The following is a 26,356-nucleotide window of genomic DNA, read 5'->3' as shown; positions in this document are numbered from 1 at the left end:
CCCCCCCCCCCCCCCCCCCCAGAAGAATTTGAGTGTAAAGACGAAAGAGTAAGGGAAGCAAGCAGACCTGGGTTCGCGATCGATTCTAGAACGCTGTCGTCGTTTAGGGTCTGAATCTCTGCTCTCTCGCCTCGACATGGTTCCTCTTCTCTTCTCTTCTCTTCTCCCTCGAGAGATTTTTAGGGCTTTTACTATAAAACTCTTCTCCCCTTCCCACTCCTCTCTCTTTTTTCTAATCTAATTCCTCCGTCGGAGAGTTGTCAATTTCCTCAAAAATTATAGTTTCCACCTCTCATTTCTTAATGTATCAGAAAAACCCCCATATGTTTAGAAATTGTGTTCAAAAAGCAACCCATAATTCTTGAACGTAGTCATACTATGATTTGGTTCGTTTGTGATACATATACACAAATTGTAATTGCGGTATCTAAATTATCTGTAAAGATGTCAAAATAGGAAGAAAAAAAAAATAAATGCAACTTTGTAGATGGCAATTTGCTCATTTATTAGGATACTGAAAGCATGCAACTAGCGAAGGAGAGACCGGATAAAAAAAAGGTTTGAGAGGAAAGATGGATGGATATACATAAGTCTCGTTCGTTTAAATAGACTTTGTGGCAAGAGACATCATCATCATTCTCCCAATACCCTTGGTCGACGACTCATTCAAGAAGGCGCTTGTATTTACACCACCCGATGGCACCAACATAGAGGAATATACTTCCCACAGAACCTCCAATCACTGTCCAAAGGAATCTTTGCGGACCAGCTTTCTCATCCTTGAACAACTCTATGGTAATGTTCATTCCGAATACACCAGCCACTGCTATAAAGGCGCTCATCACCAAGGTAGCTGTCGTTAGCATCACACCCATCTGCAGAAGATGATTCTGCTTGTCATCTAGCATTATGTTGATGTAGTCCTCCGTGTCATCCACATACTCCCTCAGCTTTTTCAACACAACAGCATGGATTTGATTAGAAAGTTATCTCATCACCGGAAAGTGTGCCATTTCGTCTGATAAAATACCAAAAAAGCATATGGTCGATTTACTTACTGTTGATAGTTTGTTCAATGTTCCATCGATCTGCACAAAATATGCTTCCAAAAGCATTTCAAGCTCTTCAACATCTAATTTGTTGGTCATGGCACTTCGGGTTGAGCTTGTGTGAGTCCCACGGCTATTTCTGCTAAGTGCACTGTGAGCACTCATAAGCAGATCATGGGCCTCATTTGCTCGAAGATAGCCTTCATCTCTGTTAGCCTCTGATGCAAATTCGGGAGGAAGCCTGGCAGGTTTTAGTAAAATAGCAGATGTTAGAATTACATCAAAACAGTCCGAATTAGTATGTTCAGAAAGTAGGTACATGCCTGTCATCCTCGTCTCCTTGAGGAATATCAACCTCAAAGGTATCACTTTCATTCATAGAGGAATTTGACGAATCCTCAAGTTTCTGAGCTAACTTCTCTGTAAGATACATCTCAGCCATATCCTCATCATCGTCTAGCAGATGTTCTAGCTCGTCCCTAACCTAGAACATGATACAAGTGAAGAGAAAAAGGTTTTAAGTTATGCAAAGATGGTGGTCTCTTATGTTCACTACTAAGAGGAAACATGACAGATCGTTATCATAAGATCAAAAGAAGCAATGGAATGTCTGAATCATAACACCTTCTGAACACGTCCAGTAATTGCAACCAGCCTACTTTTAATCTGTCGAACCCGCTCCAAATTAAGGGTACTGATCTTGGAAGTAAGTTTGTCTAACGCTGGATGTGCCTCTAACTCCAATCTTGTGGCCTACATTAACGAAAAAATGACTGAAAATCTCACACAAGAGAAGCAAAACACTCTGTGTAGTAGAGTCCTTAAGGAAGTACTTACCTCATGTTCCAAACTGCTCGATGCAGCTTCAAGACAGGCTTCCAGAGCAACAAACTCAAACGGAAGAACCTTTGATCCATCTTGATTCTCAAGACTTTGCTTCGCATCCTTCTTGGCTTCACTCCCTTGATCCCCAGATGATTGTAGCCTTCCAGCTTCTCCTTGGGCAGGATCCATCCCCGTCTGAGGCTCTCCCTCAGAGTTGTGTTCCTCCTTTACTCGACACACACAAAGAGAGCAGAGAGCGATTAGCAGCTATACTTGAAAATCATAATCTTCACACAACATCACCATTTCAAAAATCACAGAGTCAGCCATTTCTCAACACGAGATTAGCTATCATATACAGATTCCATTGCCAAATCATATAAAGATGTAGCTACCAACCTCCATTTCCATTTCACAAACAATGCAACCAAATCAGCGAATAAAAAGGAATAGTGAACTAAAAAAAAACCCTAATTTCTCGAATTACCTGAGGTTTAGTGGCGTGATGGTGACACAGAATCCGCCGCCGCAACTCTTCAATAAAAGGTGAAACCGAAGGATCCTTGGAATTAAGCAACAAAACTTCTTGAGCGGTGATGATCGCCTTGATATGCTCCAGATTGATAACAATCGCTCTCTCTCGACCCAGAACAGTCGACGGATACGACAACAGTGGATCGAGAATCCTAAGATCTCGCGCCGGCAATCCCGTTCGCCGCATGATGGCGTGTTTCCCTTCTTCCTTGGGCTGCGGCTTCCCTGACGAGTCGAGCACCAACCACGACCTCACCCCAACGCCTTTCTTCCGTCCACCGCCACCCACACCCACACCGGCGGGGTACGGAGGTGTAGGCTGCCCAATGTTAGGAGTCGATGGATTCGTATTGAAATTAAATTCATCAGGTCTAGCTCCTCTCATCGCTTACACGATTGCTGTGATCAGAGAGAGAGATCGAGCAGCTAAGTGAAAGTCTCAAGTTGCGATCTCAATTTATAATCCGGCTCGTCCGCAACAAAAGGATTTAAACGGTTAAGATAAACCGGTTTTAGATTCCCCTTCCCCTACAAAATCAAATCTGGTTTAGATTAACCGGTTTTAGCTTCTTCTTTGATTTTGTTTTTGCAACGACGGAGGCTGATGAGAGTTTTTGCTTTTTAAAAGTGTTTAGGGCTTTAGAAATCGGCGACGGCGAGCTCTGAGAATTGAATTTTCCCGAGGAAGAATCGATGAAGTTGAAATCGGTGTTCGACGCTTCGGAAATCAGATCGGAATTTGAATCGGCGGGGATAAATCCCAATTTCGCGATTCAAATCTGGAAGTATGTAATTCAGAATCCTGATTGCGTTTGGGACGAGATCCCTTCATTGCCCTCAGCTGCTTACTCTCTTCTCCATTCCAAGTTCAAGACTCTTACTTCGTCTCTTCACTCCCTGTTCCATTCCTCCGATGGCACCACCTCAAAACTCCTCATCAAACTCCAGGTACTCTTCTACTCTCTCTGTTTCTTCGTTTTTTTTTTTTTTCTTGTAAATGTGTTGGGCATGATACGATATTACGAATGAACATGATACTAGTCTTTGTAGATTAAGGGAAGTGTACAAGAAGAGGTTTAGTTGCTGAGAGGTTTACTTTGTGATTACAACACATCGTCTCTGTTATCTGATTAACTCATATTCGATTCTTGCTTCTTGTTTTTGGAATTCAAGAATGGAGCTTTAGTGGAAGCTGTGGTAATGAGATACGATACTCGGTTGGGTATGTGTGGAGGGAAACCACGTCCTGGAGGTATAAGAACTACATTATGCATTTCGTCGCAGGTATTGATTACTATCTTGTACTGTCATCTTGGTTCATCGAATCACCGTGGAAGTGATAAGGACATCTTATATGAAGTATTTATCATCAATAGGTTGGTTGCAAGATGGGTTGCACCTTCTGTGCTACTGGTACCATGGGATTTAAAAGCAATTTAACATCTGGAGAAATTGTGGAGCAGCTTGTTCACGCCTCCCGCATAGCTGATATACGCAACATCGTTTTCATGGTATTTTTGCTTCTTTTATTGCATTTTATATACACGATGTGTACCTTGCCTTATGCTTATTTGTTGAGGTTGTCTTTTTATACCTTCTCAATTGATGAAGTTTATTTACCAGTTGTTGCCTTGGTTTGATGACTATGATCAGGGAATGGGAGAACCATTAAATAACTACAATGCTGTTGTTGAAGCTGTCCGCGTTATGTTAAAACAGCCATTTCAGCTGTCACCAAAACGAATTACCATATCAACTGTAAGTATTAAGAAAACTGCCTTGAGACATTCGTAAAGCGCATTATGAAACTTGGTGAGGTTGTTAAACTATAAACTTTGATCTATTAAATCTTGCAGTTTTCGATTTCCGGGACAACTTCTGGCTTTTGTGGTTAAGTTGCTCAGTTGTAGATGTTGGTTTTCAGGGGATAAATAGAAAGTTCTTTCTGATTTAATTTTTCTCCTTTCTCTAACTGTATAGTCTAGACTTCTAGTCTATAATTTTAAATCATGAAATGCTGCGTAGGTTGACACTTTTTTTAAGTAGCAAGCTAATAAATTTTTCTACATCCGAATGTCATCTGCATAGGTCGGAATTGTTCACGCAATTAGCAAGCTACACAATGATCTACCAGGTGTAAGTTTAGCAGTCTCTCTTCATGCACCAGTTCAAGAAATCCGCTGCCAGATCATGCCAGCAGCTAGAGCCTTTCCTCTACAAAAGCTTATGGATGCACTTCAAACTTTCCAAAAGAACAGGTACTCTTAACTGGTGCTTTTTCTACTAAATGTTAGAACCACAATCCCTGCTGTTAAATTAAAGATCATAACATATTGTGCGACATTTTCCTTGGATATAACAGTCAACAAAAGATCTTCATTGAGTACATAATGCTTGATGGAGTAAATGATCAAGAGCAGCACGCTCATCTACTTGGTGAATTGCTAAAGACATTTCAAGTGGTAAAATCTTTGATTTCTTAGTAAACTCTTGTTGAAGGCTTCTGCAATTATATGATGATACTTTTGATGGAAACTCTGTGCTCTTTTCTTGAACAGGTTATAAATTTGATACCATTTAACCCAATTGGGTCCACAAGCCAATTCGAAACAAGCAGTGTACAAAGCGTATCAACTTTCCAGAAAATCCTGAGGGAAACGTACAAGATCCGAACCACAATTCGCAAAGAAATGGGTCAGGATATTAGTGGTGCTTGCGGTCAGCTAGCCGTGAACCAACCAGACAACAGAAGGACTCCTGGAATTGTGGAACTTCCAGACATTGAAGATCTACATCTCTAACTTTAGGACCAGAGACATGAAACAGACATTTGGACTGGTTTGTAGTATCTTCAAAGCCACTCTTCAAAACCCTTTTCTTAAACTTCACATTTTGTCCTCATCACTTCGTGGAAAACACTTGGCTCACTCTTATATGCAAGTAAGACAAACAGAGATGGTCCTTAGTCCTTCTTACACTTCATCACATGGAGATTTAACTTCTCTTTTAAAATATTGACCAACAAGTGATGTTATGTCATCATTAAAGTTGAAGTAAATGTTTTAAAGCCAGCACTAAGTTAACTTTCATGAAGTAAATATCACGGTAGTAAAAGTAATTAACTTCTCTTCCCGCCTATAAAACGAACCCCATACTCTTGCTTTCATTCCATAAGAGAAAATAACATAGAAAGATGAGTGTAAGAAGATTTGTGAATATCTCTCTGCTAATAGCAGCTCTAGTTTCATCACTATGCGAGTCTCAGAAGAACTTTGCATGTGATAAAAATGCCCCTGCGACTGCTAAGTACGGTTTCTGTAACGTCTCGTTGTCGTATGAAGCACGCGCCAAAGATTTGGTCTCACGTCTCTCCCTCACGGAAAAAGTCCAGCAACTCGTAAACAAAGCAACAGGAGTTCCAAGGCTCGGTGTTCCTCCGTACGAGTGGTGGTCGGAAGCTCTCCACGGCGTCTCCGACGTTGGACCAGGGGTAAAAGCATCATAACTGTACATATACATGAATATGATGAACATACATGAGTTGTTTGTGTAATGAAACGCTTACGTTTTTGAGTTTGTTTCTAAGGTGCGTTTCAACGGGACTGTGCCTGGAGCGACTAGTTTCCCGGCGACGATATTAACGACAGCGAACTTTAACACATCGTTGTGGCTAAAAATGGGAGAAGTGGTTTCTACGGAGGCTCGAGCGATGCACAACGTAGGACTTGCTGGCCTAACGTATTGGAGTCCCAACGTTAACGTCTTTAGAGATCCAAGATGGGGTCGTGGTCAAGAGACGCCAGGGGAGGATCCTCTCGTTGTTTCAAAATACGCTGTGAACTACGTTAAGGGATTACAAGACGTTCACGACGCCGGAAAATCACGGTGGCTTAAGGTCTCTAGCTGCTGCAAGCATTACACTGCTTATGATCTTGATAACTGGAAAGGCATCGATAGATTCCATTTCGACGCCAAGGTTATATAAAAATACATAAATTTCAATTCCTTAGAATTGATCTTAATGTTGATGTATTTGTGATTGTTTTGGTGGGAAGGTAACTAATCAAGACTTGGAAGACACGTATCAGCCGCCATTTAAGAGCTGTGTAGAGGAAGGAGATGTGAGCAGTGTGATGTGTTCTTACAACAGAGTTAATGGTATCCCAACTTGTGCAGACCCTAATCTTCTTCGTGGAGTTATCCGAGGCCAATGGCGTCTTGACGGGTCAGTATCGTTTTCTACTTTCTTGCCCCTTTAGAAGAACCAATTTGACCTAAAGATAGAGTTATATGGTCGCAGGTACATCGTTTCGGATTGTGATTCCATTCAGGTCTATTTCGACGACATTCATTACACCAAGACACGTGAAGACGCAGTTGCTATCGCTCTCAAAGCAGGCAAAAAACTTTAGATCATCATTATATTAGAAATGCCATTTTTGATCTATGAGAAGTAAAATATGTTGTTTTGTCTGAAACAGGTTTGAACATGAACTGTGGAGACTTTCTAGGTAAGTACACAGAGAATGCAGTGAAGCTTAAGAAATTGAACGCATCAGAAGTTGATGAAGCGCTGATTTACAACTACATTGTTCTCATGAGGCTCGGATTCTTCGATGGAGATCCAAAATCGCTTCCCTTTGGTCATCTTGGACCGTCTGATGTTTGCAGCAAGGATCATCAAATGCTTGCGCTGGAAGCCGCGAAACAGGGGATTGTACTACTTGAGAACAGAGGAGATCTTCCATTGTCAAAGACCGCGGTTAAAAAACTAGCGGTTATAGGTCCAAATGCAAATGCTACAAAGGTTATGATTAGTAACTACGCGGGTGTGCCTTGTCAGTACACAAGCCCTTTACAAGGGCTACAAAAGTATGTATCCGAAAAGGTTGTTTACGAGCTGGGATGTAAAGATGTCAAATGCAATGACCAAACACTGATTCCAGCAGCAGTCAAGGCGGCTTCAGAGGCTGATGTGACGGTTTTGGTGGTTGGATTGGATCAGACGGTAGAGGCAGAGGGTCTTGACCGGGTTAACCTAACGCTTCCGGGTTATCAAGAAAATCTGGTGAGAGATGTGGCTAGTACTGCAATGAAGACAGTTGTTTTGGTCATAATGTCTGCTGGACCTATAGATATCTCCTTCGCCAAGAATCTGAGCAAGATTAGCGCGGTATTATGGGTCGGATATCCTGGTCAAGCTGGAGGAGACGCTATAGCTCAAGTCATCTTTGGTGACTACAATCCTTGTAAGCCTCTAGTTTAAACCCTAAACCCTAATTGAACCCTAGACACAGTTACTTACTTATTTGTCTTTGTTGTTGTAACAGCTGGGAGACTACCAGAGACATGGTACTCACAAGAGTTTGCAGATAAGGTTGCGATGACAGACATGAACATGAGACCTAACTCAACCTCTGGTTTCCCTGGAAGATCTTACAGATTCTACACAGGGAAACCGGTTTACAATTTCGGATACGGACTTAGCTACTCTTCTTTCTCTACTTTTGTTCTCTCAGCTCCATCGTTCATACACATTAAAACCAACCCAATCTTGAACATAAACAAGACAACATCTGTCGATCTAGCCACCGTAAACTGCCACAATCTCAAGATCCGGATCGTTATCGGGGTCAAGAACCACGGGCTACGCTCTGGAAGCCACGTGGTGCTTGTGTTCTGGAAACCCCCAAAGTGTTCAAAGTCTCTGGTGGGTGGTGGCGTGCCACAGACGCAACTGATAGGGTTTGAGAAAGTAGAAGTTGGAAAAAGCATGACAGAGAAAGTTACCGTTGAGTTTGATGTCTGCAAAGAACTTAGCCTTGTGGATACTCACGGTAAAAGGAAACTGGTCACAGGATACCACACGCTTGTTATCGGCTCTAACAGCGATCAACAAATCTATCATCATCTCAACGTTAGATTGGCCAGAGATTCAACGGTTTCTATCTAAAAAACAACAGAGCCCATAGATTCTACTAAAGTTGTTATTGTCAAAAAGCCTACTATAGTTGTTATTTTCAAAAGTCAATACTGTAATGCTATCATCAATTATGACCAAAAACCTAAATAAAAATTTGGTATAATACCACAAACAGGGTCAATTCTTATCCAAATATTTGAACCGAAATATATAGTAGTCAACATAATAATACAAAGAAAATTTTAACTTTTCTTCTTATGCCACATGATATAAATAGTAGGTTTCTATAAGATATTGTTTTGTATTACAGAAACATAAAATTACATAATGGAGGGGTTAATTCCATATCTGATTCATGCTATCAAGAAAGACCATAAACGTGATCATCAGATGTATCGATCGATGTTTGTAGGATCAAGCCGAAGCTATCGACCACTAATGATGGGACAAGAAGGCTCTTCTTCAGTACAGGGATCTTCTCACCGTCGAACTAAATCAGAGTACAATCCACCTGTTATAATGGATATGTTTGATCAGAGATCTTCAGGTTTTGGTCAAAATTTTGTGAATAAAGATTCCTCTTCCCAAGATATAGCAACAAAGACTTAGCTTGCATGAAGTTGTTGATTTATGTAAGAAAGAAACAAATATAATTCTGATGTTATATTTCTGTTATTTAAAATTGTAATAAATCTGACCTATCAATGAAATTAATTAATTTATTTTTCTTTTTATATGACTATATTAATCAAATACAAAATCAATTGTGTTTTTCCTTAATTTGACATATTAACAAGAATGGCCAATAATAGTAAAGAGAACTGCAAAACAACTTAATAATAAACAGAGGAAGAAAAAAAATGCTGTTGATTGCTTGGCAGTCAAGGAAGAAGTATCCGCATTAGGGCTTTTGATCAGAAGAAAAACAGTTAAGGATTTCCCAAAAAACCCTTTTACTCCATTTTGAAAAGAATCAAAACATAAACATATCAGATTCCGCCAATCTTGTTCTTGTCTGTATGCAACAGATTGAGAAACGTAGCCTTCTCTGTTCTTGTCTCTTTGTGTTTCTTCTGATTCTATCACAAGCAATGGCAGAACTAAGATCAGGCGTTCTTTTCAAGCTTCTAGAAGAAATGGGAGTTGGGAAAGTGCGAAGAGACGTTGATCACAGACCGGTTATGCTGCAGATAAGAAGCATAATCCCTGTTTTAGCTGCTGGAGGGTTATGGCCAAACAAAGGTTTCTTCTTGAGAATATCAGATTCAACACATTCAATGTACGTCTCATTGCCTCGAGAAGAGAACGATCTTGTTCTCTACGACAAGTTACAAATCGGTCAATTGATATTCGTCGAGAAGCTTGAGTTCGCTTATCCGGTTCCCATGATCAAAGGCATTAGACCAACTCCAGGTCGAAGGGCTTGCACCGGTGATCCAATCGATCTAATCCCTAAAGAAAGGATCGAAAAGTTCTGTGGCGGTTTATCAGATATTGAGCAAAGCTACGATCAACAAGTGAAGAGGCCAAGAAGAACGAGATGGAACAACTCAAGCGTCTCTGAGTTAAATTTTACGGATTTAGGGTTATCTAAAAACCTTTCGAGTGTAATGGAAGAAATAGATGATACGGAGTCAATGGTTTCGAGTTGCTCTTCGTCTTTATCTTCTGTAGCTAGGAGAAGAAGCTGGATAGGTTTGAGTGATAATAGAATGAGAAGAGAGTCATTAGATCCATCCATGGTTAAGACTCATGATCATGACCCTAAATATGTTTCAAGAGCTCGAAGTTCTATTGCGGTAAGTTTTATAGAAATTGACTTTTCGCAATAAGATCTCCTTAGACATATTCTGATATATTTGTTTTTTTGTCAATAATTTTCAGGCTTCACCTTCTCCTTCTGTCCGAAGTTATGGAGGGATAGAGGAGAAGTCAAGTAGTAGTAGAACAAGAAGAAGAGATGGTGTAGTTTCACCATCTCCAAGATGGGCTAAAAGCTTAAGCTATGGAAATGGAAGTAATAGGAGTAAGAACCTTCTTCCACCTAAAAGCAATACCCTTGCATCCTCGGATTCGATATCGAGGAAAAGAAGCTGGACAGAAACAGAGATCCTCTGGAATTCACTTCCTCCAAAAGTTGTAAATCTCGGAAAGGTAAGTAATACTAATAGCTTTTAATCGAATCATATAAAATGTGTTTTGATCTGTTTGAGAGAGAGTTCATTCGCGAATCTGGCAGGACGTTCTGAGACAGAGAGATACGGCTATTCGAGCTGCATCCCAAGCATTGTTAGAGGCTTCAGCTGCTGAAAGATTGCTCAAATGTCTAAGGTGCGTTTCCCTTTAATTGAGACACAACACAACTAATTGTATCTTCTTGCTCAAGAAATTTTCTAACTGAAATGTTATAGGTCATACTCGGAGCTTTCGGACAAAAGAAACCAACATCATCAAAATCAAGAGCTACGAATTGGAGAATTCTTGAGTTTCCAAGATGAGTTAAGCAAGAGCAGGCTCATCATTCAATCACTATCAACTGAAGAAACAGAGCATTGCAATTCCAACATAGTGAAAACAGGGGATGAGAGACGCGAAAAGGCGACTCAGTGGATCAAATCAGCATTGGCTACCGATCTCAAACTGGTTACTTTATCTGCAAGTAAGCTTACACAGATCCCCGGGAGAAAGGGTCTTACCCTTATTTCTCATGAAATCGAAGACCGTGAAGGTAACACAAGTGAAATTGACTCGGGATTAGGACAGAGAAAGGAGAGGTTAGGAAGAGCATCGAACGAACTCAGAAACTGGCTTAGGGAAGAAGGAAGAAGTTGGTATCTAAGCCGAGTCGAGAAGTATTTAGATGAAATCACCAATGGAACAAAGTGGAGAGAGATGAGCAGTCAACAAGTAGGGGAAACAATGTATCAGATAAAACGGGTAAGTGATTGGTTAGACGCCATTGTTAAAGGAGACAAAGAAGAAGAAAAAGAGGAAGTGGTAATGATAATGATGACAGAGTCTGAAACAGAGGCTTGTCGTAGGGTCAGAAACAAGATTTATAGGATTCTATTGAAACATGTTGAGACAACTTCTTTGTTAAGTCATCAACGTAGTAACAATCTCATGTCTCATCATCAACAACAACATATGTTCTGAAAAGACAATGTTACTTTTTTGTTTCTCTGTTGATTGTTTCCAGTTGAGGCCACAAGGTACTAGAATTTTCAAGTGAAATTTAATTTGGTTTAGTGGATGATGAGTCTAACCGTATCGAACCAAACCGGAATGGGGAAAGTAGCAGAAATATTAATTACGTCACGATTTTGGTATCTATTTTTTTTGTTGGTTTTAGACTTTTAGTTAATTACGTAACGTTTTTATCAACGTCCATTTGTATAAATTGTGTATGGCAGTGTATTTACGAATTTGCCAAAAGGGACTTATCAAGTAGATAAGGGACTTATCAAGTAGATAAGTGTAGAATTAGATATCAAACCAACTTGATCTTATTAAACAACTCGACAAACTTATATATACATGTCTAACTCTAGGGTTTTAGGTTTAACATAAACCGTCATAAACATTGTAAGCCCAATATACAAAGCCCAACATATGATTCTAATATTTATCCTCAATACTCCCCCTCACGGTGGAGTGTGAAGATCACGAACGCCCAACGTGGACAGAATGTAATGAAACTGATCACGACCAAGAGCCTTTGTAAAGATATCGGCGAGTTGCTCAGTCGTATGAACATGTTGCATGACAATCACTCCTTCACGAACCGCATCACGAACAGCATGACAATCATTTTCAATGTGCTTGGTGCGCTCATGGAAAACAGGATTCGAAGCAATATAAATAGCAGCTTTACTATCACAAAACAGGCGAGCTGGCGCAGCGTTGTTGATACCTAACTCCTTTAACAACTTACGAAGCCACTTAATCTCCTTAAGAGCAAAAGACATAGACCGATACTCGGCCTCTGTGGAAGAATGAGAAACCGTCTTCTGCTTCTTTGTCTTCCACGAAATAGGACTACCACCAAGCAGAACAACATAGGCACTAAGCGACCGACGTGTAAGCGGACAAGAACTCCAATCCAAATCACAATAAACCTCAATGGACAAATCAGAAGATGACTTAAGCAAAGTGTCATGCCCAGGCGAGCCACTTAAGTAACGGACAACACGCATAGCTACCTCCATATGTGCTTCGCGTGGCTCTTGCATAAACTGAGCCAAGACATGAACAGAGTAGCTCAACTCAGGCTGTGTATGTAACAAATACAGCAAACGACCCACTAAACGCTGATACGACTTGGGATTCGAGCGTACAGGACCATCGTCAATAGCGAGGTGATGATTCTGTTCCACAAGAGTGTGAACAGGTCGAGAACCAAAGTCCCCAGTGTCAGCAACAATATCAAGAGCGTACTTACGCTATGTCAAAAAGAAACCATCAGACCCACGACTGACTTCAAGACCAAGAAAATACTTTAACTTGCCCAAGTCCTTCATTGAGAAACAACGACTAAGATAATCTTTAAACTTTTGTAGCATGTATCCATCATTGCCACAAATGATGAGATCATCAACATAAATCAACACTCGAAGCTCTATGTTATTGCGAGTATAAGAGAAGAGCGAGTAATCTTCATACGACTGGAAGAAACCAAAACGCAAAAGAGAATCAGACAACTTATTGAACCAACAACGAGGAGCTTGTTTGAGCCCATACAAGGATTTGCGAAGACGCCAAACCTTTCCTGGATGAGAATGATGGAAACCCGGAGGAAGCTTCATGTAGACCTCCTCATCAAGATCCCCATGTAAGAATGCATTGTGAACATCCATCTGATAAACCTCCCAATTCTTAGCCACAACAAGACGAAGGAGAGTGCGAACTGTAGTCATACGAACAACAGGAGCAAAAGTCTCTTTGTAATCCTCCCCCTCAACCTGATTATTACCAAGAGCAACAAGTCTAGCCTTGTAGTGTTCCACAGTACTGTCATCATTGTATTTTGTCTTATAAATCCACTGACAACCAATAGCAATCTTATTAGGAGGAAGCTCAACCAACTCCCCTGTTTTGTTCAGTTCAAGAGCATCAACCTCCTTATACATTGCATCATTCCACACCTTGATCTGAACAACCTCTTTAAAATGTTTAGGCTCATTATTGTTAGTAACAGCCGCAAGAAAAACACGATGAGCCGATGAAAACTCATCATCAGAAACAAAATCCATGAAAGGAGACAAAGAGATACCTGGGACCGAGATTGAAGACGTTGAAGAAGAGTAGGGAAGAGCAGTAGAGGATGATGGTTTGTAATTAACGTTATAGAGGATGTAATCATTAAGACGAGCAAGAGGCTTAGAAGAACGCTGGCTTTGACATTGTGGAGAAGCCGACACAGTCAGTAACGGAGCAGAGACAGCCTGGTCAGCAAGAGGAAGACTAGGAGGATCAACTGTAGGAGGAACAACCGGAACAACAGTGGAGGGTAGAACAGCGGGACCACCGGTTCTATAGCAATGGGAACAGAATTAGGAGGAGGAGTCTCCGGAGCAACACTGAAATCATGAAACAAAGAGTTGTCAAGAGCAATGTCTTGGACAGCAGAATCCGGAGAACTAGGAGCAGAGCTCCCCCATGCATCTGTAGTAGTTACCAACCAATCATCATCACCGGATGGTTGAGAATCCGACACAAGAGGTAACGTAGAAACCGGTGACGCATTAGCAAAAACTTCTTCCTGAAAGATCACATCCCGAGACACAAGGAACTTATTCCTTTCAATACCAAAGACCTTCCAACCTTTCTTGCCAGAAGCATAGCCAACAAAAACACACAAACGACTACGCTGACCAAATTTATCTTTGTCTCGACTGAGACGATGAACATAGCATGCGGAACCAAAAACACGAAGCGGGTCATAGGTAGGTTTGAAACCGTGAAGCAACTCTAAAGGACTGCGACCAGAATGAAGAGAAGACGGCGTAAGATTGATCAAATATGCCGCAGTAAGAATGGCTTCCCCCCCAAAACTTGATAGGCAAGCTAGCCTGAAATAACAATGCGGTAGCAACGTTTAGTATGTGCCGATGCTTTCTTTCAACACGCCCATTCTGGTGAGGCGTGCCAACACACGATGTTTGATGAACAATCTCATTAGCATGAAAATGAGAAGAAAGACACATGACTTCTGTCTCATTATCGGTTCGAACCACTTTGACAGCTTTACCAAACTGCTTTTCCGTGTATTGCAAAAAATTTATAAGAACACGTCTTACTTCAGACTTCTCAAGGAGGAGAAACTAAGACTTGGTGTATAGGCCTCTCCACTCATCTTTCCGATGTAAAATATCCTACATCGGAAAGATGTAAGGGATTTAAGTAATATATAAAGGGTTAGGGCCTCTCCACTCATTGCCAATTGGTTTTGAGTTCGAAGCCCACAGTAAAGCCCAAATTTAATATGGTATCAGAGCAAGTTGCCTCTTGGGCCACCCGTGGATGTTGTTCCCACATATGCCCACGCTTCAGATGGTCATGCCTGAGCGTGAGGGGGGGGGGGTGTTATTGTAAAATATCCCACATCGGAAAGATGTAAGTGATTTAAGTAATATATAAAGGGTTAGGGCCTCTCCACTCATTGCTAATTGGTTTTGAGTTGGAAGCCCACAGTAAAAGCCCAAATTTAATATGGTATCAGAGCAGATTGCTTGTTGGGCCACCCCGTGGATGTTGTTCCCACATATGCCCACGCTTCAGATGGTCATGCCTGAGCGTGAGGGGGGGAGGGGGTGTTAGTGTAAAATATCCCACATCGGAAAGATGTGAAAGATTTAAGTAGTATATAAAGGGTTATGGCCTCTCCACTTATTGCCAATTGGTTTTGAGTTGCAAGCCCACAGTAAAACCCGAATTTAACATGGTATCAGAGCAGGCGATTCTTGTGGATCTAAATTAAAGCTTCCGCATTAGTGTTCTTGTGATCCCAATAATCATGGGATGTGAAGCCGATGAAGACGATGGTGTCGATGATGAAGATGACGTTGGTTTATGCCAACACAATTAATGTTTTTCTTATATTGTTTTACCTTGGTGGTAAGGGAAAAAAAACTTTTGCTTTTAGTTTATGGTTGGGAGAATAATTTGGTTATGTGTTTTGTCAGTTTCCTTTTCCAGCTTGTTTGAGGGATATAGTTTTGGTTTTCTTAATAATTAATGGGGGTTTTCTTTTATTTAAACTATTGATGATGTATTCACGGTTTATATGGTTTATGAGTTTGAGTTATGAATTTTTCTGAATTTTTTATTTGGTAATAGTTTTACCATTACGGGGAAGTTGTTTGGAACGGTTATGTTTTTAGGTCATTTTTTTTTAGTCCGATTTGTGGATTGTCCAAGATTAGGACAATTATTTGTGGAGATTGCAGGATTTGCACACACGAGATGTTGTTATTCCCTTTTACCAAAAACCGAAGATGAGCTGATGTTCCACCCCAATTTTCAAGATTAAAGTTTATGCCCAAAGGATTTTGTTGACATGGTTTGTCTGTCCTTGACAAGTGTCCACGACATACGTGTTCCGTTTTATGATTGCAAAGTTTGTGTTTTGCGTACCACGTTTGTCGTGCGGGGGAGTATTGGTGTATGGGCTGACAGTTCATGTTGGGCTTGTCTATGTCGGTTATTATAAACTCTAATGTTGTTGTAAACCCTAATACTTAGTATTATATAAACCCTTGTATCATTGATTAACAAAAACAACACAATAATAAAGACTTTTCCCCAAAACCCTTGTATCATTATGTGTCCAAAAACACGAAGCTGGTCATAGGTAGGTTTGAAACCGTGAAGCAACTCAAAAGGACTGCGACCAGAATGAAGAGAAGACGGTGTAAGATTGATCAAATATGCTGCAGTAAGAATGGCTTCCCCCCAAAACTTGATAGGCAAGCTAGCCTGAAATAACAATGCTCTAGCAACGTTTAGTATGTGCTGATGCTTTCTTTCAACACGCCCATTCTTCTGAGGCGTGCCAATACAAGATGTTTGATGAACAATCCCATTAGCACGAAAATGAGAAGAAAGACACATGAATTATGTCCCATTATCGGTTCGAACCACCTTGACAGCTTTACCAAAATGCTTTCCGTGTATTGCAAAAAATTGTAAGAACACGTCTTACTTCAGACTTCTCAAGGAGGAGAAACGTCTACAATGCACGAGAGAAGTCATCAAAAATCGTCAAAAAATACACTGCACCACAAGAAGAAGGAACCAATATGGTCCCCATACGTCACAATGAATCATGGAGAAACAATCTGTTGTTTTATTAAGACTATCTGGAAAAACAGCTCTTGTTTGTTTAGCTCTAAAACACACGTCACAAGACGTAGAGCTAACAGAAGACAAAGAACGAGAAAACAAAGGTAAAGACGAAAGAACTTAAAAAATAGGATATCCTAAACGCCGATGCCACAAGGCAGGATCTGTAGCCGCACTTACCATATGAAAATTCATTGTAGCCACATCCATAAGATAATACACACCATCACGCTCTTCACCGGTTCCAATCATAGTCTTCGAAAAACGGTCCTGCAAAACACAAAGAGTGTCAGAAAACATGGCTAGACACTTTGTTTGTTTCAGAATTTTAGAAACAGAGATCAATGTGCAGTTGAGTGACGGCACAAAAAAAACATTTGTCAACTAGACATCCTTGGAGAGTGGAAAAGATCTCATGCTTATAGAAAAAGTTTTACTCCCATCAGCAAATCCAACCGGACTTGGTGGAATAGAGACCACATTGGTCAACAAAGAAAGAGTCTCTGTCATGTGATGAGAAGCTCTAGTATCCAAAATAACATTGCCAAAAGTGATCTTACCAGAAAACTTGTTCGAATTATTAGTAGCAGCAGTGCCATTGCTTGAATTTCCTTGAATGAACTGAGTGAAAGCCTTCAATTGTTCTTGTGTAAATTCAGGCAACCCAGAAGGATTAGAACTAGTAGCGTGTGCTGTAACAGATTGACCATGTCTACGACCGCCGACGTTGGAGGCAATACCACGACCTCTTCCTCGGCCACCAGAACCACGACCAGCATTTCTCTTCCCATTCCTCTCCGACCACCAGTCCGGAAAGCCGACGAGCTGCCAACAGTCTCGTTTCTCATGACCACTATGACCACAATAAGAACAAGAGAACCGAGATTTACCAAGGACAGATTTTGGTTTGCTTCCACTAGAAGCATCAGACCGAGCAAGAAAACTAACAGCTTCCTCTCATTGTTCATGGAGACGAGTGGAAGACAACCGTTGCTCTTCTCGAATTACTCTACTGTACACTTCACCAAGAGAAGGAATAGGATCCATGGCAACAAGATTAGCACAAAGACCCCCAAATCTGGATTCATCAAGTCCCAAAAAAAATTGGGGAATCTTCTCTTCCTCTCTTTCTTTTGCAGGTGCAGATGTAGCTCCACATGTGCACAAACCACACGAATAAACTGTGAGAGGTTTGTAAATTTGGTATTCCTCCCACAAAGTGGACAACTTGCCATAGTATTCAGCGACTGTGTGTCCTTCTTGTCGACAAGCGCTGAGCTGACTTTTGAGTTGATGAACACGACCCTTGTTCCCAACCGAGAAACGCTGCTTCAAGTCTAACCAAAGTAGATGAGCGTTCGCGATAAAGGTAACTGTAGATTTCACCTTTGGTTCAATCGAAGTCTTTATCCAACTGACGATCACAGAATTCACCGTCAACCAATTCTCCAATTGGAATCGTCACCAGCTGGTTTAGGAATCGACCCATTGATGAAACCAAGTTTACGTTTGGCTTGGAATGCGTTTAACATCTCCGTTGCCCATTCATTATAGTTTTCCCCGTTTAACGACACCGACGAGATCATGGAACCAAGATTGTCGGAACTTGACAAGGTGTAAAGAGAAACAACCAGAGTCACTAACTGCGGAGAATCATCCTTCTTTGTTGCAGAAGAGTTATCTTCGACGGAGGACATGTTTACTTGTCACGCAAGAAACAAAATTTTGAACAAATCAAGAAAGAGAAAATCGAAACTGTCGATTGAAAAGCAAAATTTTAGAGAAATTTTTGTGATCTTAGCTTTGATACCATGTAGAATTAGATATCAAACCAACTTGATCTTATTAAACAACTCAACAAACTTATATATACATGTCTAACTCTAGGGTTTTAGGTTTAACATAAACCGTCATAAACATTATAAGCCCAATATACAAAGTCCAACATATGATTCTAATATCTATCATCCATAACAAGCCAATAAAATGAAGGTTTAGCAAAAAAAAAAAAAACAGATTTAGGATTTTATTTTTTCAACAAACCTAGTAAAATACGTGACAAGTGAGAGATCTCGAATGATATCAAAAAAAAAAGAAAAAAAAAAAAAGAGATGAGATCTGAGTTTCTGTTACACTACTATATCGGTCTCTCTTCTGACCAGGTTTCTCATCAAATTAGGGTTTTTTTTTGTTGTTGTTAACTTCGCTCCAAGATCTCGGATCAGTTCTCAAAAGGATTCATTTCAAAGATCAGACAAAATCATGTCGTTAGATAAAGATCTGTCATCGGAACGACCAGAATCCAAAAGGCAGAAGAAAGAACCCTCGTTTTCATTGTTGTCTCCTGATAACTGCGGTCACTGGTACATTTGTTATGGAGGCTGCACCGTCTGCAGATCAAAGGTGGACAAAAATAGCCAGGGCCGAGCACTCGACTATCATTTCGACGGTTTACAGCTAAGCCAAGAGGCTTTAGCGTTAACAAAGCGTCTCACAACGAACTTCTCTTGTCTCAGCATGAAGAAGCTTCACCTTGTTCTTGACTTGGACCACACGCTTATTCACTCCGTTAGGGTTCGATGTCTCTCCGAAGCAGAGAAGTATCTCATCGAAGAAGCGGGTTCAACTACAAGGGAAGATCTGTGGAAGATGAAGGTCAGAGGAGATCCCATACCAGCCATAACCATCGAATACTTACTGAAGCTACGGCCTTTTGTTGGCGATTTCTTGAAAGAAGCCAACGAGCTGTTCACAATGTATGTTTACACAAAAGGTACTCGGGATTACGCTGAAGCCATTTTGAAGCTGATTGATCCGAATAAGCTTTATTTTGGGCATAGAGTGATAACAAGAAACGAGAGTCCTGATAAGAAGACACTTGATTTGGTTCTGGCTGATGAACGTGGGGTGGTGATTGTGGATGATACGCGTAAAGTTTGGCCCAATCATAAGCGTAACCTATCGGAGATTAGCAGGTACAAGTATTTCAGATACGAAGGTGAAGAGTCAAAGCCTCACTCTGAGGAGAAGACAGACGAGAGTGAAAGTAGCGGTGGATTGGCTGATGTTTTAAGCTTACTCAAGGAAGTTCACAGTAGATTCTTTAGGGTCGAGGAAGAGTTGGAGTCAATGGACGTCAGGTTGCTGCTACAAGAAATAGAGTTTGATCGTATTGACGAAGTATCTGTAGAATGATCTCTTTATGTTTGTTGAATCAATCTTTGGCTAGCTCTTCTTAGAAAATACTTAAATTCAACATAGTAAATTAACTTCTGTTTCTTCCTTTCTATGCGGCAGGATTCGGATATGCTTTTAGTTTCGGTTTCACTTCGATTTCGTTAACGTTCCTTGCAAAACTGGTCTCTATAGTTCGTGCTTGTAAAACACTAACTCAGGTTTCGCATTACATGATTAAGATCCTTAACTGTGCGGTTTTGTGACAAAAACAGAACGTGTTCTGCTTGATCAGCGTTGAATAATTTAGAAAGTGAACAAGCTACTTACGATTTCTCCCCCTCATTCAAACGTGTGACTTGAAGCAACAGCCAGTAGCTGACGACCATATCGAGTGAATGACAGCGCTTAGATACTTGTTGGATACTTTGAGTAATACAAAAGGGAAAAGAAGAGCAGATAACAAGAACTGAGACCATCGCAAGAACTAAAAGTTTCTGCCCATATTACTAACCTGATATGGCCTCTACTTGTTGTTACCATCCCAAATGTTGACGAAACCATCACAACCTCCAGTTGCAAAGGTGCCATAAAGTAAAAAGATGAGCAGTCAGTAGGGTACCGATGTTCAGATAAAAACGAGCAAGTGAGTCATTGGTCAAATAAAAAGGAGATAGAGATGAAGGAAAAAAAAGAGGAAGTGCCGAAGTGGTGATGATGATGATTCCAGAGGCTTCTGGTAGAGTACTGAGGAACAAGATTTATAGGATTCTATTGAAACATATATGTTTGTGATAAATTTTAAGTCAACAACTGATCTAAAAGACATATAGTACGAATGTCTCACCAACAGTCAAACACCATTAATTCTAAAAGACAATTTCCATGTAACTTTTCTTTCTTTTTTTTGTCGTCAAATTAAACTAGGATTTTCTTTTCTATATGTTTCAAGAATTGAGGTTAATAGTTTAATATATTTTTTAAAAAAATCATAATATAGTGATCTTTTAATAAAAAGAATATTTTAATTCTTTTAATAAGAAGAATATTTTTATATGTTATTGATTTAAATGATCTTGACAAAGAAGCAAGCATATACATATAAAAATGATCTTGACAAAGAAGCATATACATACCTTTAAAAGTGTCTTTGGGTTTTTGTTTGATTCTATAAGATTAAAAACATTTGATGAAAATAAATTAATAGAATATTGCATTAATTTTCACAAAACATATCCTCATACATTGTATATGTTATTGATTTAAATGACTAATATTCTGAACTGAAAGTTTTGCATATGATTTTATTAGTTGTGCCAATGACAACTAGTGAACGGATTGAATTTGTCAAATAAGATAGGATGTATCCAAATGTTTAAATTGGTTATCAACTTCTTATAACTACACCTATATATCATTATAGCATTAGCTGAGTTCTCAAAGTGATTTACAGTTTTGTTACATGTCAAGCTCTATTGATATTCAAATTTTATATAAACAAATAAATTATTTCTTTTTATAAATAATTTAAAAGAATTAAAGTTAAGACTATAATATATTAAGATGTTTTTATTAATATAATATGGTGAAACTTTTACTTCTTTTCTTGAATAGATTAAAAATATTATATATATATATATATATATTCTTTTTTTATAGGGTTATGAACTTTTTTTATATATATTAACAAATTTAGACTTTACATAATTACCTTTTTAGTTAGTATACGAAAGGAAAACATTTTTTTCCATTATCTAGTAAAAATCAGTTAAATTTGTTTTGGAAGTGAAGTACCCTAGAATAAGGGTATTATAGTCAATTAGCAGAAGATAGATAAACAAAGCATTCTCAGGATTTCAATATTTCCAATTTTAGTGACGGTCTCTATCTCCCTATAAAACCTCAGTCTCTTTTTCTCTCCTCTAGGTTTCTGAACATCAAATTCAAGTCTCTTTTTCTCTCATCGACTCTCTCAAGTTAGGTTATTCAATCATGTCCGTTGTTAAAAAGCATTCTTCGGAACCACAAGCCAAAAGGCGAAAGATCGAACCAAAGACTAACGAGTCACCGTTATCGTTATCCTCTTCTAGTAGCTGTGGTCACGGGTACGCACTTCATGGAATCTGCATCGCCTGCAAATCAACAATTGACAAAAGGCAAGGCCGAGCGTTCGATTATATTTTCCAAGGTTTACAGCTTAGCCACGAAGCTGTGGCGTTAACCAAGTGCTTAACAATGAAGTTATCTTGTCTCAACGAGAAGAAGCTTCACCTTGTACTCGACTTGGACCACACGCTTCTCCACACTAAAGAGGTTCCGCGTCTCTCCGAAGCAGAGAAGTATCTACTCGAAGAAGCAGGTTCAACGAAGAGGGACGATCTATGGAAAATCAAAGCCTCAGGAGATCCCATGGAATTTTTGACAAAGCTAAGGCCTTTTGTTCGCGACTTCTTGAAAGAAGCAAACGAGATGTTCACCATGTATGTTTACACAAACGGTAGTCGCGTATATGCTAAGCAAATTTTGGAGGTGATTGATCCGAAGAAACTCTATTTTGGGGATAGAGTGATAACAAAAGAAGAGAGTCCTCATATGAAGACGCTTGATTTGGTTTTGGCTGAGGAGCGTGGGGTGGTGATTGTGGATGATACGCGTAAAGTTTGGCCTTATCACAAGAGTAACCTAGTTAATATTAGCAAGTACTCCTATTTCAGACCCAAAGGCCAAGAGTCAAAGCCTTACTCTGAGGGGAAGACAGACGAGAGTGAAAGCAACGGTGGATTGGCGAATGTTTTGAAGTTACTCAAGGAAGTTCACCGTAGGTTCTTCAGAGTCGAGGTTGAGGACGAGTTGGAGGCGAAGGACGTTAGATCGTTGCTACAAGAAATAGACTTCGAATTCAACGAAGAATCTGTAGAATGATCTCTTTCTGTCTTTTAGACTCTGTAGAAACCTCATTTAAGCATTGCAAGTTTGTCTATTTTATAAAATATGTTTGCAAAGATACATTGACTACGAAGACTTCGAAACATATTCGGTGAATGTGGGTATTTCACTAATTAATTAAAATCTCAAACATACGTTGATCAGTTGACTCAATCATTAGAACACTCCTAGCAAATACAAGAAAGAAGAAAAAGAACACAGGAAATTAACTTGGTGTTTCTTCCTTTTTACGCAGCAGGATTCGGATATACTTTGGGTTTTGGTTTCACTTCGATTTCGTTCACGTTTCTTACAAAGATGGCCTCCGGTTCATACCTACAAAACATCACACAGAGAGACCCAATCAAAGAGAATTCTAACTCGAAACCAAATACAAAGAGATTAACATTTTCAAGTGTGCGGTTCTGTGTCAAAAACAAAAAAAGATGCGTTTAAAGGTCATATAGATCAGATCTGAAAGTTAAGATTCTCTAATGTAGCAATATACTTCTATGCTATGTTATTCTCTGTAAGCAACCAACCAAACCAAAGTTCAAATCATCACAGATTTCAAAGGCACACTGTTCTAAAACTTCAAAGGATTAGAAAGGGAACAAGCTACTTACGATTTCTCCCCCTCTTCAAACGTGTAACTTGAAGCAACAGCCAGTAGCTGACCATCTCGACTGAATGACTGTGCTGAGATACTTGTTGGATACTTTGAGTACTACAAAGTGAACAACAAGGAGCAAATCAATTGTGTCCCATACTTAAACACTCAGAGAATAATGATCTTGCCCATTACTAACCTGATATAGCCTCTTCTTGTTGTTACCATCCCAAATGTTGACGAAACCATCACAACCTCCAGTTGCAAAGGTGCCATAACTGCAATTAAAAATCTCAGATGATTACACTTGAAAGAAGCTATACAGGAGAGATTTCTCAGCATTATAATTTTTCCCATTAGTTCTCAGACCAAGAATAAATTAACATATTGTCCAATTAATATTAGACTCAAAAAAAAATTGGTTACAAAAAACTGTTTACACACACAGCATATTAGCATCCAAGCAGCTGTGAACTAAATTTCAAAGTCCTTATTTAGTTGAACTATTATTTTAACCTTCTTGTGTTCTGTAAGTAGTAGTAAATCTAGAAATCTATGAAACAGTTGGAATTTATCTATAAGAACTTACATTGGATGGAAGGCAATGGAATTTACAGGGTAAACAATGTCTCTTCCAGCCTCTGTTTTCCGATGACATTTGAAAGCATATCTGAGAACAAGTTCAAATACATCTGTAAGTAAAAGTTTTGGAAAAGAGAAAAGAAGAAAAACACAAGAAAAAAAAATACTTTTTAGCTTGAGCAGCCTCTGATAGATCAAAAAACTCCATGGCGACCCTTCCTTCAACAGAGCTAAGAGCATATCCTGTAAATTTTCAATTTCAGATCTTCAATTCAACGATGTGGAATAAGAGGAACTGAGAGTACAGTATACTTTGGAATTGGAGGAAAAATTAGCAACTCCAGATACTACCATCAACCACAGAAACAATAAGAGAGCCATCTAACCTGTTCCATTAGGATAACAACGCACACATCTAGTCTGGTATTTAAGTGAAGACTCCCTTCTTTGCTCAGGCTGAGACATATTTCTGAGATCATAGATGTTTACATGCCGTCCTGCTGTTGCCACCACCAAACGATGTCCAACAAGAGACATTGAGTAAACACGCTCTGGTTGCAAGTAAGTTCCCACCTGGGTGCGTTCAGGCCCACTTGCGCCTCTTGGATCCCAACATTTAACTGTTTTATCCCAAGATCCAGTGATCACTTGCCCTGTAACATCACATAAAACATAATGATGTGTCAGCATTACTTTTGGGACAGTAAGATACAGTTACATTAGAAAAATACTAGAAACGAAAGTTCAAAGTCCATGAGTATTAATTAAATAAGCTGTTTTACAGTAGGTAACATCGGGATGTACTAAAAGAATTTTGCTTAGCTGCGAGTTGTGTAGACAATAAAAGCAGCAGAAATCGTCAGTGTTATTGTTCAACTAGCATAAAAAGCATGAATACCACTCTTTACAACGTACCTGCAGCATAAGAATACTCAACACAGCGCACTGGTTTGTCATGCGTCCCCAAAATGTCCTCTTTGCCGACATTGAAAACAATCCTGCAGTACAACCAGAGAACACCACTTAAATCAAACAAACTTACAACAGATTTTGAGCATTTGCTAAAAGTAGGAAGCTTCAGTTCGAAATTTGCATAGCCGTCACTTATCAATATAAAGAGAAATCATCACCACAAAAATACTCATTTCAAACGAACAATAATAGCTTAGAGAAGAGAAGAGAAGAGAATACCTTCTGACTTTGTAATCGGCGCCAACACTGAAGCCGGAGAAATCATCGTGAAAACAGCAATCGAGCACTGCTCCGCCGTGTAAGAACTCGCCTCGCAACGAATTGGTGCTCACATCATACAATCTCACACGCTTACATTCAAAACAAACACAGAACAAGACGAAGAAGAAGAAGAAGAAGAAGAAGAAGAAATTATCTTCAGATAAAGAGGACTGTTGGAGTCAATTTAAAGACAAAGTAGAAAGGGGTTTTTTGACTACCGCTAACCTTATCCCATGAAGAAACGAGGAGATGATCACTGTTATTGGAAAATCGGAGATTGGAAATGCCGTCGGACGGTGGATTCGAGAGTTCACGACCGGCGGACGGAGTCGTAGTCATAGTTCCCGTTTAAGATCACACAAATTCTAGGGTTTCTAGAGAGAGAGAGAGAGAGAGAGAGATTTGAAAGAAAAAGAAGGCGTAGTTTTTTAATTTTGAATTCAAAATTATCTTTGCAAAGGTCGATTTAGATCTATTTCTTTTTCTTTATTTTTTTTTTTGTTGGGTGGAGAATCTTCTATTCAACATTCTAAAAAAGAAAAAGAAAAAAAAAACTAAAATTCAGTTCAAAAAAAATTCACATCCTTATGATACAAATGTGTTAAAAAAAAAAACTTAAGACATTTCAACCCAAATACATAATCTAAAGAGTGCAATTAATTTCATTATGAGCATTTTAAGCCAAAAGAAACATTAAACAAATAAGCATACCACCATAAAATAAAATAAAACAAGCAAATCTTTATCTGAAAATCAACTCTAAAATGAAAACTTTAATGGTTTAAAGTTCTGGTCAACGAAAATTCAAGTTGAAAAGTTGAGTTTAGTAAAACAATAAATAAATTTAAGTGAATTATATTACACTTAACATTATCGGATTTCAAAATATAGCGAGAGCCCAACCTCCAACAATTTGAACTCTTTGTATTATATATTGAGGTTTTCTTGTATTTATATTTAACTTTATGGGGGTCAATCATTAGTAGTACAGGTTGGGATCACTATAACTATTTTCAAAGATGAAAAAAAGATATTTCAGATTGTTGTTATAGGGGTCAATTAACCCCGTATAACAATGAACTGCCTCAACAAATCATCTTAACAAGCAATATACAATTTAGTTTTGGAAAGAAAAAAAAAAAAAAAAAAAAAAAAAAA

At 39.3% G+C, this 26,356-nt stretch overlaps 9 protein-coding genes across 9 annotated transcripts in view; 5 read left to right on the top strand and 4 right to left on the bottom strand.

Annotated features, from left to right (window-relative positions):
- The window catches only part of LOC104784548 (uncharacterized protein DDB_G0286299-like), a 3,513-nt gene extending 3,187 nt beyond the window's left edge, over positions 1-326 (bottom strand). Inside the window, exon 1 of the mRNA XM_010509586.2 lies at positions 68-326. Within this exon, the coding sequence (XP_010507888.1) occupies positions 68-138 (71 nt within the window). The 5' untranslated portion in view covers positions 139-326. The remainder of the gene's footprint in view (positions 1-67) is intronic.
- On the bottom strand, positions 487-2,854 carry LOC104784539 (magnesium transporter MRS2-3). Its single transcript, XM_010509574.2, has 6 exons — positions 2,362-2,854; positions 1,887-2,099; positions 1,674-1,802; positions 1,373-1,533; positions 1,059-1,290; positions 487-950 (listed from the first exon to the last, which is right to left on the bottom strand). Exons 1-6 carry the CDS (start codon positions 2,791-2,793, stop codon positions 663-665), a joined length of 1,455 nt encoding a protein of 484 aa, XP_010507876.1. The 5' UTR covers positions 2,794-2,854; the 3' UTR covers positions 487-662.
- LOC104784529 (dual-specificity RNA methyltransferase RlmN 1) lies at positions 2,995-5,390 on the top strand. The gene is made up of 7 exons (XM_010509562.2): positions 2,995-3,356; positions 3,582-3,692; positions 3,785-3,919; positions 4,062-4,166; positions 4,497-4,666; positions 4,771-4,870; positions 4,967-5,390. The coding sequence occupies exons 1-7, from the start codon at positions 3,102-3,104 to the stop codon at positions 5,207-5,209; spliced, it is 1,119 nt and encodes a 372-aa protein (XP_010507864.1). The 5' UTR covers positions 2,995-3,101; the 3' UTR covers positions 5,210-5,390.
- LOC104784517 (probable beta-D-xylosidase 5) lies at positions 5,569-8,518 on the top strand. Its single transcript, XM_010509554.2, has 6 exons — positions 5,569-5,898; positions 5,995-6,384; positions 6,464-6,633; positions 6,709-6,806; positions 6,890-7,657; positions 7,739-8,518. Exons 1-6 carry the CDS (start codon positions 5,602-5,604, stop codon positions 8,359-8,361), a joined length of 2,346 nt encoding a protein of 781 aa, XP_010507856.1. The 5' UTR covers positions 5,569-5,601; the 3' UTR covers positions 8,362-8,518.
- LOC104784511 lies at positions 8,652-9,065 on the top strand. Its single transcript, XM_010509543.1, has one exon. The coding sequence runs from the start codon at positions 8,659-8,661 to the stop codon at positions 8,938-8,940; it is 282 nt and encodes a 93-aa protein (XP_010507845.1). The 5' UTR covers positions 8,652-8,658; the 3' UTR covers positions 8,941-9,065.
- LOC104705691 lies at positions 9,351-11,487 on the top strand. Its single transcript, XM_010421749.1, has 4 exons — positions 9,351-10,130; positions 10,216-10,485; positions 10,571-10,662; positions 10,743-11,487. Exons 1-4 carry the CDS (start codon positions 9,351-9,353, stop codon positions 11,485-11,487), a joined length of 1,887 nt encoding a protein of 628 aa, XP_010420051.1.
- On the bottom strand, positions 11,976-18,371 carry LOC104705683. The gene is made up of 8 exons (XM_010421738.1): positions 18,116-18,371; positions 17,663-18,011; positions 17,065-17,527; positions 16,855-16,944; positions 16,142-16,308; positions 13,926-14,402; positions 13,095-13,863; positions 11,976-12,773 (listed from the first exon to the last, which is right to left on the bottom strand). The coding sequence occupies exons 1-8, from the start codon at positions 18,369-18,371 to the stop codon at positions 11,976-11,978; spliced, it is 3,369 nt and encodes a 1,122-aa protein (XP_010420040.1).
- LOC104784500 lies at positions 18,937-22,770 on the top strand. The gene is made up of 2 exons (XM_010509530.1): positions 18,937-19,817; positions 21,837-22,770. Exons 1-2 carry the CDS (start codon positions 18,937-18,939, stop codon positions 22,768-22,770), a joined length of 1,815 nt encoding a protein of 604 aa, XP_010507832.1.
- LOC104784491 (mitotic checkpoint protein BUB3.1-like) lies at positions 22,811-25,639 on the bottom strand. Its single transcript, XM_010509521.2, has 9 exons — positions 25,424-25,639; positions 25,157-25,287; positions 24,881-24,963; positions 24,352-24,618; positions 24,133-24,208; positions 23,973-24,053; positions 23,583-23,661; positions 23,400-23,500; positions 22,811-23,109 (listed from the first exon to the last, which is right to left on the bottom strand). Exons 1-9 carry the CDS (start codon positions 25,535-25,537, stop codon positions 23,022-23,024), a joined length of 1,020 nt encoding a protein of 339 aa, XP_010507823.1. The 5' UTR covers positions 25,538-25,639; the 3' UTR covers positions 22,811-23,021.

Source organism: Camelina sativa, chromosome 1, assembly GCF_000633955.1.
Source record: "Camelina sativa cultivar DH55 chromosome 1, Cs, whole genome shotgun sequence".
Taxonomy (NCBI): Eukaryota; Viridiplantae; Streptophyta; class Magnoliopsida; order Brassicales; family Brassicaceae; genus Camelina; species Camelina sativa.
Note: the sequence above shows the minus strand (reverse complement) of the source record. Positions and strands in the feature narration are given on the sequence as shown.